We start from the raw sequence: 12,881 nt of genomic DNA, 5'->3' as shown, positions 1-12,881 counted from the left end.
CACTCGAAGCTCTGAGCATGACTGAGAGTCAAGTTGCAGTCGTTCAAGTAAACACGCTATGAGCCCATGTTGTGACGATCAAAAGCTGGAGTCTTGAGTGAGGCAGTGTGTTTGAAACCCTTGAACCTGTCCAATGTCGCCGTTCTAGTTTAGGACTGCACAGCTTAAAGACCATAGTCTTAGACAAATAGCACCCATCATCTATGCGTTGCACAATGTCGGGTGATGAATGGAAAAGAGACCGATCTATTGAGACATTCGGGTGAGGATATGCGGGTTGCAGTTGCACAAACCACACGGTAGCATGCTTGCGATGCGGCGATTGGATCAGCTGTGCGGAACGATTAGCAATGGTCGGCGTAGGAAGGGTTGCAATGTGCAATGGGAATCAAATGCAGCCCTTTTGGAACTTTCCCTTGTGGAGGTATTCCTTCCTAGTAACATTATATAATTGCCAGAGTCTGAATAGGTTGGAAGTGAATTTAATGGCCTTTATGTTCGGCAACGACATTGTGGTCTATCAGTTCAGCTCTTCCTATGGCGCCCTGTTCTCAATAGACATTCGACGTTGATCACAAACATGAGACTGTATTTCACCTTCAGCATACTGGTGGCAATTGAAAGTGTCAGCGCAGTTAGCAGCCAGTCGCCCTCCGTCACAACTGCTCTCAGCCCGACAACTGTGTCTACACAGCAGGCGGCCCCGACTAAATATACTCTACCTAACGAAGATAATGACCTTTCCTCAAGGGCAGAGGAAATCAAAGTCAAGCAACAGGCAATCACCTATGGAGAACCATTGATAGGAGATACGTCCTTCTTCCCCAATGGGTCGTTGGGGACCCAGATTTCCTTGCGCGATCAGAGCTTGTGGTTGAAGGATTCGGAACATGTTGCTCGATTTGCGATCAATGAAAGTGCCGCGGCGCTTGAAGACATCACTAAGGTAGTCCAAATCATGTTCATTAATGCTAATAATCGTCTGGCTAACACCTTTGGTTCAAGCATGGTGGCCTCAAGCGTCTCGAGGACTTTAAAATCCTCTACGATGGTCACTGGTCAGGATCGGTCCCTGGCGGCATCGCCAAAGGCCAGTTCAGCAACTTTACATCGGACCTTTTGTTCGCTATGGAGCGCCTCTCAACCAATCCTTACATCGTTCGCCGTCTGACATACAGAAAGGACAAATTACCTTTTCCTCTTGACGATAAGACAGTCAGGAAGATTACTGGAACAACGCTCGACTCACTTCATAGGGACGGTCGTCTATTCTTGGCCGACCACAGCTATCAGAAAAAGTACTTCGCTCAACAAGGCCGATACTCAGCTGCGTGCCAAGCGCTGTTCTACCTTGACAAGCGCTCCGACCACTTTCTTCCCCTGGCCATCAAGACGAATGTCGGCGCTGACCTTACATACACACCCTTGGACACGACTAATGAGTGGCTACTGGCCAAGATCATGTTCAACGTCAACGACTTTTTCCACGGCCAGGTCTATCATCTCCTTAATTCCCACGATGTTGCTGAGATTGTCTACCTAGCTGCCCTTCGCACGCTCAGCAGCCGTCACCCTGTCCTCAACCTCATGGAACGACTCATGTATCAGGCTTATGCTATCCGACCCATAGGCGACAGAGTGCTCTTCAACCCAGGCGGTTTCTTTGACCAGAACTTTGCCTTTTCAAATGTAGCCGTACGCCAATTCGGTGCAGAGTTCTATCCGACTGTTGCCGGTCCGTTTCAAAGCAATTACTTTGAGGATCACCTGCGATTACGTGGTCTGTTACACTCGCCTTCTGGCCCGAAACTTTCTCATTTCCCCTTTTATGAAGATGGGAAAGAGATCATTGGAGTCATTCGGAAATTCATTGAAGCTTTCGTCGAGGCAACCTACAAGTCTGATCGAGTGCTGTCCAAAGATTGGGAGTTGCAAGCTTGGATTACCGAATCCAATGGTCCTGCAGAAGTCATCGACTTCCCATCAGCGCCGCTGAGAAGCAGGAAGCAGCTGGTTGATATTCTGTCCCACATGGCATGGTTGACAGGTGTTTCACACCATGTTCTGAATCAAGGTGAGCCCGTGACGGCGTCTGGCGTGCTACCACTTCATCCCCTTTCTCTGTACGCGCCTCTTCCTACGAAGAAGGGACGAATCGAAAACCTCCTCCCTTGGCTCCCCAACGAGCAAAAGTCGGTCGACCAGATTACTCTTCTCGCACGTTTCAACAGGCCTCAGGTTGTCGAGAAGAACCAGACTCTGCGATACATGTTCAACGTCGAAAGTCTTCTCGCCGGGACCAACAAGGCTGTTGCGGTGGCAAATGACCGGTTCATGAAAGACATGGGTAGTATCAGTAGGAGGATCAGCGGGCGGCGATTTGACAGCGAGGGTTTAAGTCAGGGCATGCCGTTTATCTGGACCGGCATGGACCCTGGCGTGATTCCATTCTACTTGAGTGTTTAGAAACTGTTCGCACACAATTGGCCAACTTCTATGGTACCTTTGGATATGGGTCACGTAAACGATCGGGCATGGACAATGATGAGGTTCAATCCCTGCGAGGGGATGTGGGCAAACGTCAATAATTAGCAATCGGCAAGTACGATCCAGGTAAAGGGGACGCCGATAGGTTGAACAATACGACTCTAACCCATGGCACTATCTCCCCGACATCTGAACTAAAGGGGGATGAGCATAGGGACCCAACATACCTAAGCTTGTCAAACTGGTAAAAGGATCGATGCTCCAAGCACATTTATGAGTATTTCCTAGCCTCTGGATAACGATTTGAGGTGCCCTTCTCAACGGCATGAGCGCAAAATCCTTCAGTCCAATTCAAACATTCAAAGGTGGAACCGTCGATCTTCGGACTCCGGGACGGAGAAGTTGTGACTTTCCTAACTAAGATGGCAAGAGATTCCGGGTCCCGAGTCAAGCTTCTTGGCAGATACTGACGTAACAAGGAACAGAGATGCGTATGAGTGGGTGCTGTGACTGATTCCACGGGAACGATATGAGTCGTGTTGCTGTGAATTCGACTCTTGGCTCTGCCGGGCCCTTCTCGAAAACCCCCACCTTACAGAAATGCTCTTGTGGGTTGGCAAGAGGTGAGAACTTGTTGGAAATGAATTTTACCACTTACGGCTCTTCTCGCGGACTCCTAAGCTCCCTAGTAGGAATTATGGTACATGCAAAGTCATCATAGGCTCTGCAGGCCAAAAAGGACTGGCTGCCAATAGTTGGGAGGTGAAAAGGGTTCTTAAGGCTACTGATATCATACCGCGTCGGCTCAAATCCGACGCGCCACTCGGGGATTCTGCATAATACACTGCCGCTCCTCCAGGGGTCAGTCACCGGAAGTAGTCTGGAACTCTGGAAAATTCGCAACCACTTCGTCAGCAGATTTAACAAGCGAAGGCTCTAGTTGATGCACCTTCTAGATTGCAGAACTTCTGGTAACTGTCGAATGGGACAGCTTCCGATTTTTTCGACGCCCGCATTCCGGTCTTGGGTTGTAATCGATGCGGATCTTGCAATGGCATTTTGCCAAGGCGAAAATCTCCTATCCACACCCATGACAACATCGGCGACACCACATCAGTGATCTTTCGGCTCGGGTCAACCGCGGCTCTCATCGGTCGCCCAATGCCTCCACTGATTATGCTTGGTCGTCGGGTCAAGGTTGATTCAACGTGCAGTGACCAGGCGGACCGCCCCTGAACTTACGCGGCCAGGAGTCTTGGCGGCCCGCCGGGGATGGCGTCCGGGTGCGGCTTGGGGGCTTCGGACCCCGGAAGTCAACCGTAATATCTGGGCCGTGATTGGCGAATCGCCTTTTACTATGCGACGAACTGCCGAATGGGGAATTGATCAGAACGTGGTTCTTCGGGATGTGGGAGCGACCTGTGGTGCGAACCCGACGTCGGTGGAGAATTGGAGATCGTGAAAGGTGGACTGCAGCTTGGTTTGGCAGTTTCACGGATCTGAGCGTGATGAGAGGGGGGCAATGGCTGACAAAAGAAACGTCCTGATGAGATGAACTTGTTTTCTGGATCCTCGTCAGGGGTCATACGGGACGAAGCAGGGGAGATGATATTTTTCGTCTATTCGTGGAAGGTGAAGAACAATCGAAAGAAAGGATGAACGTATAAATGAAGGATCAGCTCCCTCGTTGTTGATCAGTTCTAACTTGATCAGCAGCTTAGATCTCGGTAGCTTGACTTTGACAATAGGTCCCAGACATTCTCTCGTTGAACAGTCTCTATAACACTCTTTCTCGACTTACACTCTCTTTCAACCCACAACATGCAGTTCCAGCTCCTTGCTCTCGCTACTGCGCTCCTCACGGGAGTGGCCGTTGCTCACCCGGGTCATGACCACACTCTGAGCCACTCAGAGATTGCCCGCCGTTCCAACCTCGCCAAGCGTTGCTCGGTGCAATCCGGCCAGTTCCAGGAGGTTCGCAGGAAGCGTCAGGCCGAGAAACGCTCGCTCGTCAGCCGCTCTCTCGTTCAGCGCGACAGCAATGTCACTATTCATACTGAGGGTCCCCACTATAACACCCTTCAGAACGACACTTGCGTCCTGACGCCCGAGGTCACCAAGGGACCCTATGTCTGGCCTCAGTCTCAAACCCTGCGCCAGGATATGAGCGAAGATCAACCCGGTGTTCCTCTCTATCTGGATATTGGTGTTCTCAACGTCAATACCTGCGAAGTTATGAGCGACGTCTTAGTCGTAAGCACCCCTAATCCCAATCTGAATCATGATGTTGAGCGCTGACCATCACCAGGACCTTTGGCACTGCAACGCTGTAAGTAAATCGAAAGGCTTCAACCCTCACACGTTGACTAACTGGATTGCCCATAGACCGGATCTTACAGCTCATTCACGGGCCACAGCCCCAACACTCCCTTCGAAGAGCTCCTCGACCAGCTCAACGTCACTATCGGCCCCGATCTGGACCTGCACACCGACGCCACCACCTGGCTCCGCGGCATCTGGCCTACCGACTCTAACGGCATCATGGAGATGAAGACCGTCTTCCCCGGTTTCTACGTCGAGCGCACCATTCACATCCACGCCCAGGTCCACACCGACTGGTCCGTCCGCAGCAACGGCACCGTCGTCGCTTCCAACATTGTCAGCACCGGCCAGCTCTTCTTCGACGAGCCCCTCAGCCAGCAGATCATGGCCCTCGAGCCCTACGTCAGCCACACCGAGATCAACCGCACTACCAACGACATTGACAGCATCTTTGCGGATGAGAGCAAGGGTAACTGGAACCCCAACATGGTTGTCGAGCCCCTCGACGGTGAGGATGTTACCAAGGGCATGCTCGCCTACATCACCATCGGTGTTGAGGCATAAATGGCGCAAGACGGACTATGAATTTTGTATCGGATATTCTAGAGAGGCCGGCGTCTGGGTTAGTTGATGCTTAGAAGTTCGGAGATGACAAATAAATCACCAAATTATTGGGAAATCCTCACCTTTGCCGACAATAAGACAAGCTACATATTTCTTTCACGTGAATGGAAATTGCACTTGAAAATATTGTACATTGGTATCGTTCATGTCATTATGTACTTTAAGTACACGTCGTTGGTAGTCAACCTTCGCAATGCGTGCTCATAGCAGCCTACTTCGTACTTATACCCCTTTAGCTGCGTTCACACTCTTTGCTGTTCAAAGGTTTTTGGGCTCCAATTGCTCCTCGGGAGCTTCAATGACGCGACGTCCACCCTTGGAACGTCGATCGGCGTCCAGGGACTGAGCAAACTTGGACCTCTCTCTAATGACGGGCCCCTTCCAGTAAATGAGATATACTGGAATGGTGACCATGAATGCCAGGCAGGCAAGGACAGTGCTTGCATACTCAGTGTGTCGTGAACTTCCAATGTTCTCATACAATGGAGTAGAGTACATCGCTGCAATGCCAGCAAGGAAGTCTCGTGCAAACCCATTACCTCCGGTAGCAGACGCAGAGTAGGGTCCGTATGCGGCGATCATGTAATCGACCGTACTCATGTAAATGGCAAAGTTGGCAATGGCGATGAGGCAGGAGAAGATCATGGGCGCGATCCAATGAGATTCGGGAGGTCCCATGGAGGTCCAAGCGAAGCCGAAGAGCCCAATGGTTTCGAGGGGTGCAAGATACAGCAACCACTTCAGGCGACGCTCAGGTGCGAGTGCATCAGGACCTTTCGCCTTGATGACACGATGGTCTCTGATGATCCATGGCACATAGGAGATGTAAGCGAGGATATAGCCGATATTGATTGGGATGAAAGCCCAGGCCTTTTGCAGAGTCCCGAAACCCCACTTGTTGAACACCGGCGTGAAACCTTCTTGGAAGGTGAAGATAAGGGCATCGGAGAAACCTGAAAGCAGAGAGCAGGAGAGAACGATGGGCTCTCTAAGGAACATCTCAAAGGGACGCATCCACGTGATGGCAAACTCGTGCATCGAAAGCCGAGGCTTCTTGACCTCGTTGGGTCCGTAGATATTGGTATCTTCGCCGGATGTGCGTCGCCGCTTTGCTTCCCTGTCCATGATTATGGTGGAGCGGCTCTCGGGCATGAAGAAGTGGACGGCTTGGACGACAACGCCGAAGATCATCTGAATCCACAGATTCCAGTACCACGGAAGAAACTTCTGAATAGGTCCTCCAGCGACAGGGCCGACGGAAGTTCCGAGAACGGAAGACAGAACGACGAAGAGGACTGCCCACTGCTGCTCCTCGGGCTGGTAGAGATCAGCAACCATGCCGAGAGTCACACTACCTCCAGCTGAGCTGAGACCGCCCTATTCAGATCAAGCATAGTCAGTTACTGGCTCACTAGCATAGAAAGATCTCTGACTTACTAGGGCTCGAGCGACAACTATGCTGCCGAAATTTGGAGCCAGTGCAGCAAGGATCTGCCATATGTTGACGAGGAATAGGGAGCATCTAGACTCAATATTAGTTGTGAATAGCTAGAGTGGCCTCTAAGTGCTTACTGCAAGATCTTCCATCGTCCGAACTCCTCACTCCAAGGAGCCCACAGCTCACATCCAAAAGCGTAGAGAACTAAGAAAGCACACTGTGCACTACGTGCCGCCTGCTCACTGACATGGAACTCCTCGCTGATAGGAGTAACAGCGCTAGGAAAGACACTAGTGTTGAAGTTCATAGACACCTGAACGGCAAAAATAGAGGAGAGAAGCATCCACTTTTTCCATGCCGGCCACGAGTATCCCAGCAGATGATAGCACTCATCCTCGGTGATGACACGCTTCCCATCGGGGGTGTACTCACGCTGCTTGCTGCTCGTTGCCCTTGCTAGGTCTTCCTGCCTGCGCGTGCCTTCAGCCTCTTCGTCTCGGCCCAAGCCGCCTTCAAAGAAGCCCCCGGTTGGCGCATCCTCGGACTTTTCGTTGAGGGGCTGTTGTGGTTTCTCGCCGTCAAAGCTCCGGTCGACGCGTGTTACGCTGCTGTCTCGGGTCGGAATCATCTCATCGACGTTGCTTGGTCGCGAGGCCCGCGAATTATCACCAGAAGGCGCTGAAACCATGTTGACAATACTATCTCTGACGAATAGCTGCCTCGACCCAGACGGTAGGTGTGACAATGCTTGCCTTTGACGTCAGATTGAGGTCAGAAGAACCCTAAAATATTGACCTGGTGTGCGTCGCGATCGTCGATTTGAATGTGATAGGTGTGCTGACGGAAATTCATAAAATCAGGAACAACCCATCTCAGAAGTCGATGGTGAATGCTATCTAGAACATCTGCCCCAGATCTCCCTTCCCCGGGTCTTCGGGCTTGTTTATCAACTTCCAGATTTTCCACACGGAAGGCAAAGTTTCCTGCGTTTAGTTGGAGATATGACGCTATCCTGCCAAGAGTCTACTTGCGATGTTACTGCAGCGTGTCTATCGGTGAAAAAGAGGATCCGAGGTAAGGTCCAGAAAAGTCTCCCTTTCTGAGTTGAGGTTCTCCCGCATCCTCCTCTAATTCGGCTTTCCTAACCAGCGAAGCCGAAACACTGGGAACCTTTCTGCCATTTTTCTGCTCATCTCTGGGGTTTCAATCGAAGAAACGGTCGCATATCTACTGCAACCTGACATCATCATCCCGTAGAAATACTCAGATTTGCGGGTCGGCGGTGGAAACAATGACGGAAATCTGGAGCCGGTGAAGCGCGGGCCACCCAGTTCATCGGCGATACTCGCGGTGTTGATGTGGGTTTCGTTCATGTCGCCTCAACCGAACTTGGAAATTGCACAATTGCGATGGTTTTCAGCTGTCCTAACACGGGCGAAATTCCAGGTCACTCTGATGTTGTGGGATGGAGACTGGCTTATGGTTGTTGTTCAAGCGTAACCGTCTAGCTGGAGACCATGCTGCGCGATGATGTATCCAGAGAGTGGGCACAGTTGGCTCACTCTAAGCGTCTAGTAGGGTGCTTTTGCCAACGTCTGAAATAATGCGATGAAATTACAAGACTCAGGAATTAAACTTGCGTAGATAGGTCGAGCATCAACTGATCCTGTCTTATCTTTTCCACTCGAAAAGCCTTCCGGGATGCAAGAGCTAGTATACGAAGGGCCGGTCGCTCAAAGCGGGGCCGCGTCCGAAGGTGGGGCCGTGGTGAAGTCGGGTTTGTCCGTACCAAGTCAAGCCGAGTAAATACCGGTTCTGGACCCTAGTCCCTTCACAAATGCAATTTAGAATGTGATTTACCTCACGTGTAATCGCGTTCGAACTCGTTGCGAAAGAAATTGGGGTGGTCGGAAAACATGTTATGCAATAGGGACAGCACGCAATTTTTGGCTGTGGTCGCGAGCGATCACAACTAGAGGGACTTGCTGTAGAAGATACTTGTTCAAACAAGCAAACTTTATAAGAAACAGATACTCAATATCTACGATAGACTGGGTTTACAGAGAGACCCTCCTGTCATGGATTCGAAAAGGTACATACGCTGAGAAACTTGTATTTCACTTGTCCCACAGACTGGAGGCATTCTTCTGTGGTCGGGATGCTCCGAAAAAGCCAGCTCAACCAAGCCAGCCAAGCAGTCTTGGAAATTTGACTGGAAACTGTGGCCCTATGGCAGAGCCAGCAGAGGATGGGTCCAGCAAGTTAAACAATAACGCACACTAGTATGTACAGACTCATCATTCCAACCATGGACAGGCTAGACATCCGCAGCGTTTTCGACGACTGGTTGACGTAGAGGGCGGTGAGAGACCGTGAGACAACGTGCATCAGTCTTGACATGTGAAAGACAAATACGGAAACAAGCTTCAAAGATAGCAGCAACCACAAGTTCAGGAATGCTACTGCAATTGGTTGCGGAAATAGCATTAGCCGGTGATAAGGGTTGTGATGCGCTGCGGGTGCCTTGCAGCGCATGGCGTGGTTGCAGCCGGAATCACCAAGACGTGGCGGCTCAAGAGAAGGGTTCCGGATCGACATCGAACACACATTGACAGAGCCGATAATCGCCATTCAAGAACCAGAGGGGTAAGTAAGTTGGGCAAAAACTCATCTGTATTTGCTGGGATCGGAAAACGGGTCCCGAAGCAAGATTGATTGAAGAGCCGGGGGCTCGTGGCTGAGAACTGCCTATTGAATCTGGATAGGAAATTTCAGAGCGAGACGAACAGTGGCGCAAGGGTCTGGACCCCTGTGAAAGTCTTGCAAGTGGAGCCCCGATGACGGATCTTGGAGGCGGAAACTGCCCGGTTCTATCTAAAATTCTAATTCTCTTCTTCGAGGCATCGAAATGTTTAGTGTTCTTCAGCCCTACAGATAGACAAAAACAGCGACGGCGTAACGAAACGGACCCCCATGCCAAGATGTCTAAAAGTTTTCACTCCGTTGGGTTGAGATTTTCGGCACCATCCCGCCGGTGGCCCCCTCACGAGTCACACACTCACTTAGACCCGGCTCTTAGATTTTACCCAACAGCGCTTGCTTGACAAACATTGGGAAAGGTTCAGTGACAAGGGACACTTGTGGTGTCCGGCGTGAGATTGGCGCGCAAACAAGCCTGTGGAAACCTGTGGAGCATCGCGACATGAGAATCGCCTGAGGTCTGGGAGATGAACATGACAAAAGTCTGCCATGTGGCAAACTCTGCAGCCACTGCCCAACTGATAAGGGTTTATTAGGTTGATATCATTGCAACCTTTCTCATGGAGCGAGTCCATCACGAACACTACATTGTTCACCGCGGTTTCATGTATTTCAATATCGTGAGACGCTGATGAATTTCGAAATCGTTTCCTGTGGTTGACGTCCTTCCACATAACCTCATTTTCCCTTGTAATTTTCACTCCTTTTTTGCAACAGAAACAACAAAAGATGCCCCACGACAAGCACTCTCTTAACCACCGGGTCTCGGTGGACGGTGACGGCGAGCCTCTCGGCCGCCGCACCTCAGCGCTTGAGGAAGCCCCGACTTTCGTTCCACCAGCGGGTTACCCAGGCATGCCCGTCACTCGCCGCCGAAGCACAGTCTCTCAAACCTCGCCCGTAACATTCGAGCACGACCAGTCAGAGGACCTCGATGAGCTTGTACGAAGCGCATCTGCCATCAGCCGGCACAGGTCAAGGGATAGGCGCGAGTCCAAAGACAACGTCTTTGAGTTGCCCGCCTTCCCCAAAGCCGCGAAACCCGGCCCCGTAAGCACCATTCGCGAAGTCCCTTCCCAGTTCACTACCCCTCAATCAACGCGGCCGCCGTCCCCCGTCTCCGGCTTGAGCTCGGGCCCGCCCTCACCCGGAGGTGGGTCCGGTACCCAGACGCCCGCTGAGTACGAGATCGGCGCAGGGCAAGCCTACCCGGACGTCGGCACTGTCGCATCGTTCCGAGGAGCCATCGTGCTGCTCTGCACCTGCGGCGCTCAGCTCATGGACAACATCTTCATGACGGCCGTCAATATTGCGCTCCCCGCCATCCAGAAAGACTTCAAGGTTAAGAATGCAGAGCTGCAGTGGCTGATCTCGGCATACACCTTGACCTTTGGTGGCTTCCTTCTTCTCGCCGGCGTCTTTGCTGATCGCTTTGGTCGCAAGATGATCTTCTGCGCGGGGATGGCTACGCTGAGTGTATGGACAATCGCCAATGGTTTCGCGACCTCGTTCATTCAGCTGGCCATCTTCCGAGCTTTGCAGGGTATCGGCGCTGCCATGACCGTGCCTTCGGCTGTCGGCATCATCAGCAACTACTTCATCGCCAAAGACCGCACGCTTGCACTGACAATCTTTGGTGCTGCGGGTGCCGTTGGGTTCTGCCTGGGTCTTATCTTTGGAGGCTTCTTGACTTCGTCGCTTGGCTGGCGGTACATCTTCTACATCCCCACTGCCGTCACCAGTATTCTTGGCATTATCGGCTGGGGTCTTCTCCCCAAGGACAGACTTGAGGGCACCGCGAAGCCCAAGCTCGATTTTGTTGGCGCTGGCTTGTCGACTGCTGGCCTCATCCTGCTCAGCTTCGTGCTTTCGAGTGGTGGTGAGTACGGATGGGGCAAGGCCTTCATCATCGCGCTGCTGGTCGTCAGTATCGCCATGATTGTTGCCTTCACCTACGTTGAGAAGAAGGTTGCCAACCCCATCATGCCGCTGTCGCTATGGAAGCTCGAGAACTTTGCTGCTCTTTGGATCGGTGGCTTCGGTAAGTCATACACCTTTCTTCAATACCAAGACCATGTGCTTACCCTTGAACAGTTTCATATGGAGGATATCAGACCACGATCTACTACACCACTCTCATCGCCCAAGAGGTCAACCAACTTAGCGCAGGTCAGACCGCCCTCCGGTTCCTCCCCATGGGCGCAACCGGCTTCATCTTCAGCCTCTCCATGTCCCGCATGCTCGAGATCTTCAACACTAAGCTCCTCCTTGTAATCGGCATGGCCATCTGCGCTATCGCGCCTATCCCTTCCGCGCTCATGCGACAAGACGACCTCAACTTCTGGAAGCACGTCTTTCCGACCACCGTCATGGGTGTGGCGGGCGTAACTATCGTCTACTGCACTATCACCGTCGTGCTGCTGGCTTCGGTGCCGGTCAACGTCAAGAGCCTTTGCGGCGGCATGATCAACACGGCTTTCCAGATTGGCAGCGGCGTCAGTCTCGCTTTGGCAGGTGCTGTTGTCCAGGCTGTTGACACTAGCAAGGGACATAGTGACCTGCGGCAGTACAACACTGGTTTGCTGTGCTGCTGTGGTCTCGCTGGCATCGGCATGATTGCTAGCGCGTTTGGAGTGAAGAACATTGGCAAGGCGGTGGGCGGGCCTGTGATGGCACATTAATGACTTGATGACGAACTCAAAGACAATAGAGGCATAGAAAAAGCGGCCATAACGGAACATCTGAATGTTTGCAAATAGACTGCTGCTTGTTTAGATGCATAATTTCGTATAGACTTAGACTTGGTTCAGTTAGCGATTATAATATGAGGAAAGAGCGAATCCTTTTGCGGTAGCTGACTCTTGAGCGTTGAAATCTGAAATAAGAGATCTTGATGGCTATGCGGAGTTATTACAATGTGTTTTTGTCTCGTAGAAATATACCTTTTGGGGTGCAAGGAGGATCACTTTGATTCTGAGGCGATTTCAAATGACTTAACTTATACAGGCAATTGGGCCATCTATGAATTAGGTACCAATAGAGCGATACTGTTTCGCGTAGCATCGATGTCATACTCAGATCGTGCCTATATGCCTACACTGGAAAATTTCATGATGCCTCAGAGACCGTTCGAAGATGTGACGGAAAGAGTTGGATCGATTCGCCGTTGCTTGCGTCAGCACGAAAGATCCGAATCCTTTCGGGTCCATCCCACTCGGCTCAAACAGCAACAGTGAACTGGTGAGCAACA

At 51.5% G+C, this 12,881-nt stretch overlaps 6 protein-coding genes across 6 annotated transcripts; 3 read left to right on the top strand and 3 right to left on the bottom strand.

The window, feature by feature from the left end:
• Window positions 1-580: 580 nt before the first annotated feature.
• On the top strand, window positions 581-2,466 carry CABS01_03616 (manganese lipoxygenase; the record flags this gene model as incomplete). The annotated part of the gene is made up of 2 exons (XM_060536991.1): window positions 581-946; window positions 1,006-2,466. 2 exons carry the CDS (start codon window positions 581-583, stop codon window positions 2,464-2,466), a joined length of 1,827 nt encoding a protein of 608 aa, XP_060391249.1.
• A 1,376-nt stretch (window positions 2,467-3,842) lies between these two features.
• On the bottom strand, window positions 3,843-4,073 carry CABS01_03615 (uncharacterized protein; the record flags this gene model as incomplete). Its single annotated transcript, XM_060536990.1, has 1 exon — window positions 3,843-4,073. The coding sequence occupies one exon, from the start codon at window positions 4,071-4,073 to the stop codon at window positions 3,843-3,845; it is 231 nt and encodes a 76-aa protein (XP_060391248.1).
• A 235-nt stretch (window positions 4,074-4,308) lies between these two features.
• On the top strand, window positions 4,309-5,373 carry CABS01_03614 (protocatechuate 3; the record flags this gene model as incomplete). The annotated part of the gene is made up of 3 exons (XM_060536989.1): window positions 4,309-4,740; window positions 4,796-4,816; window positions 4,873-5,373. 3 exons carry the CDS (start codon window positions 4,309-4,311, stop codon window positions 5,371-5,373), a joined length of 954 nt encoding a protein of 317 aa, XP_060391247.1.
• Window positions 5,374-5,691: 318 nt separating this feature from the next.
• On the bottom strand, window positions 5,692-7,559 carry CABS01_03613 (major facilitator superfamily transporter; the record flags this gene model as incomplete). The annotated part of the gene is made up of 3 exons (XM_060536988.1): window positions 5,692-6,810; window positions 6,871-6,955; window positions 7,006-7,559. 3 exons carry the CDS (start codon window positions 7,557-7,559, stop codon window positions 5,692-5,694), a joined length of 1,758 nt encoding a protein of 585 aa, XP_060391246.1.
• A 1,574-nt stretch (window positions 7,560-9,133) lies between these two features.
• CABS01_03612 (uncharacterized protein) lies at window positions 9,134-9,358 on the bottom strand (the record flags this gene model as incomplete). Its single annotated transcript, XM_060536987.1, has 1 exon — window positions 9,134-9,358. The coding sequence occupies one exon, from the start codon at window positions 9,356-9,358 to the stop codon at window positions 9,134-9,136; it is 225 nt and encodes a 74-aa protein (XP_060391245.1).
• Window positions 9,359-10,360: 1,002 nt separating this feature from the next.
• Window positions 10,361-12,312, top strand: CABS01_03611 (major facilitator superfamily transporter; the record flags this gene model as incomplete). The annotated part of the gene is made up of 2 exons (XM_060536986.1): window positions 10,361-11,672; window positions 11,726-12,312. The coding sequence occupies 2 exons, from the start codon at window positions 10,361-10,363 to the stop codon at window positions 12,310-12,312; spliced, it is 1,899 nt and encodes a 632-aa protein (XP_060391244.1).
• Between the last annotated feature and the right edge of the window lie 569 nt (window positions 12,313-12,881).

This window comes from Colletotrichum abscissum (assembly GCF_030869225.1).
Source record: "Colletotrichum abscissum strain IMI 504890 chromosome Unknown Scaffold_7.1, whole genome shotgun sequence".
NCBI lineage: Eukaryota > Fungi > Ascomycota > Sordariomycetes > Glomerellales > Glomerellaceae > Colletotrichum > Colletotrichum abscissum.
Note: the sequence above shows the minus strand (reverse complement) of the source record. Positions and strands in the feature narration are given on the sequence as shown.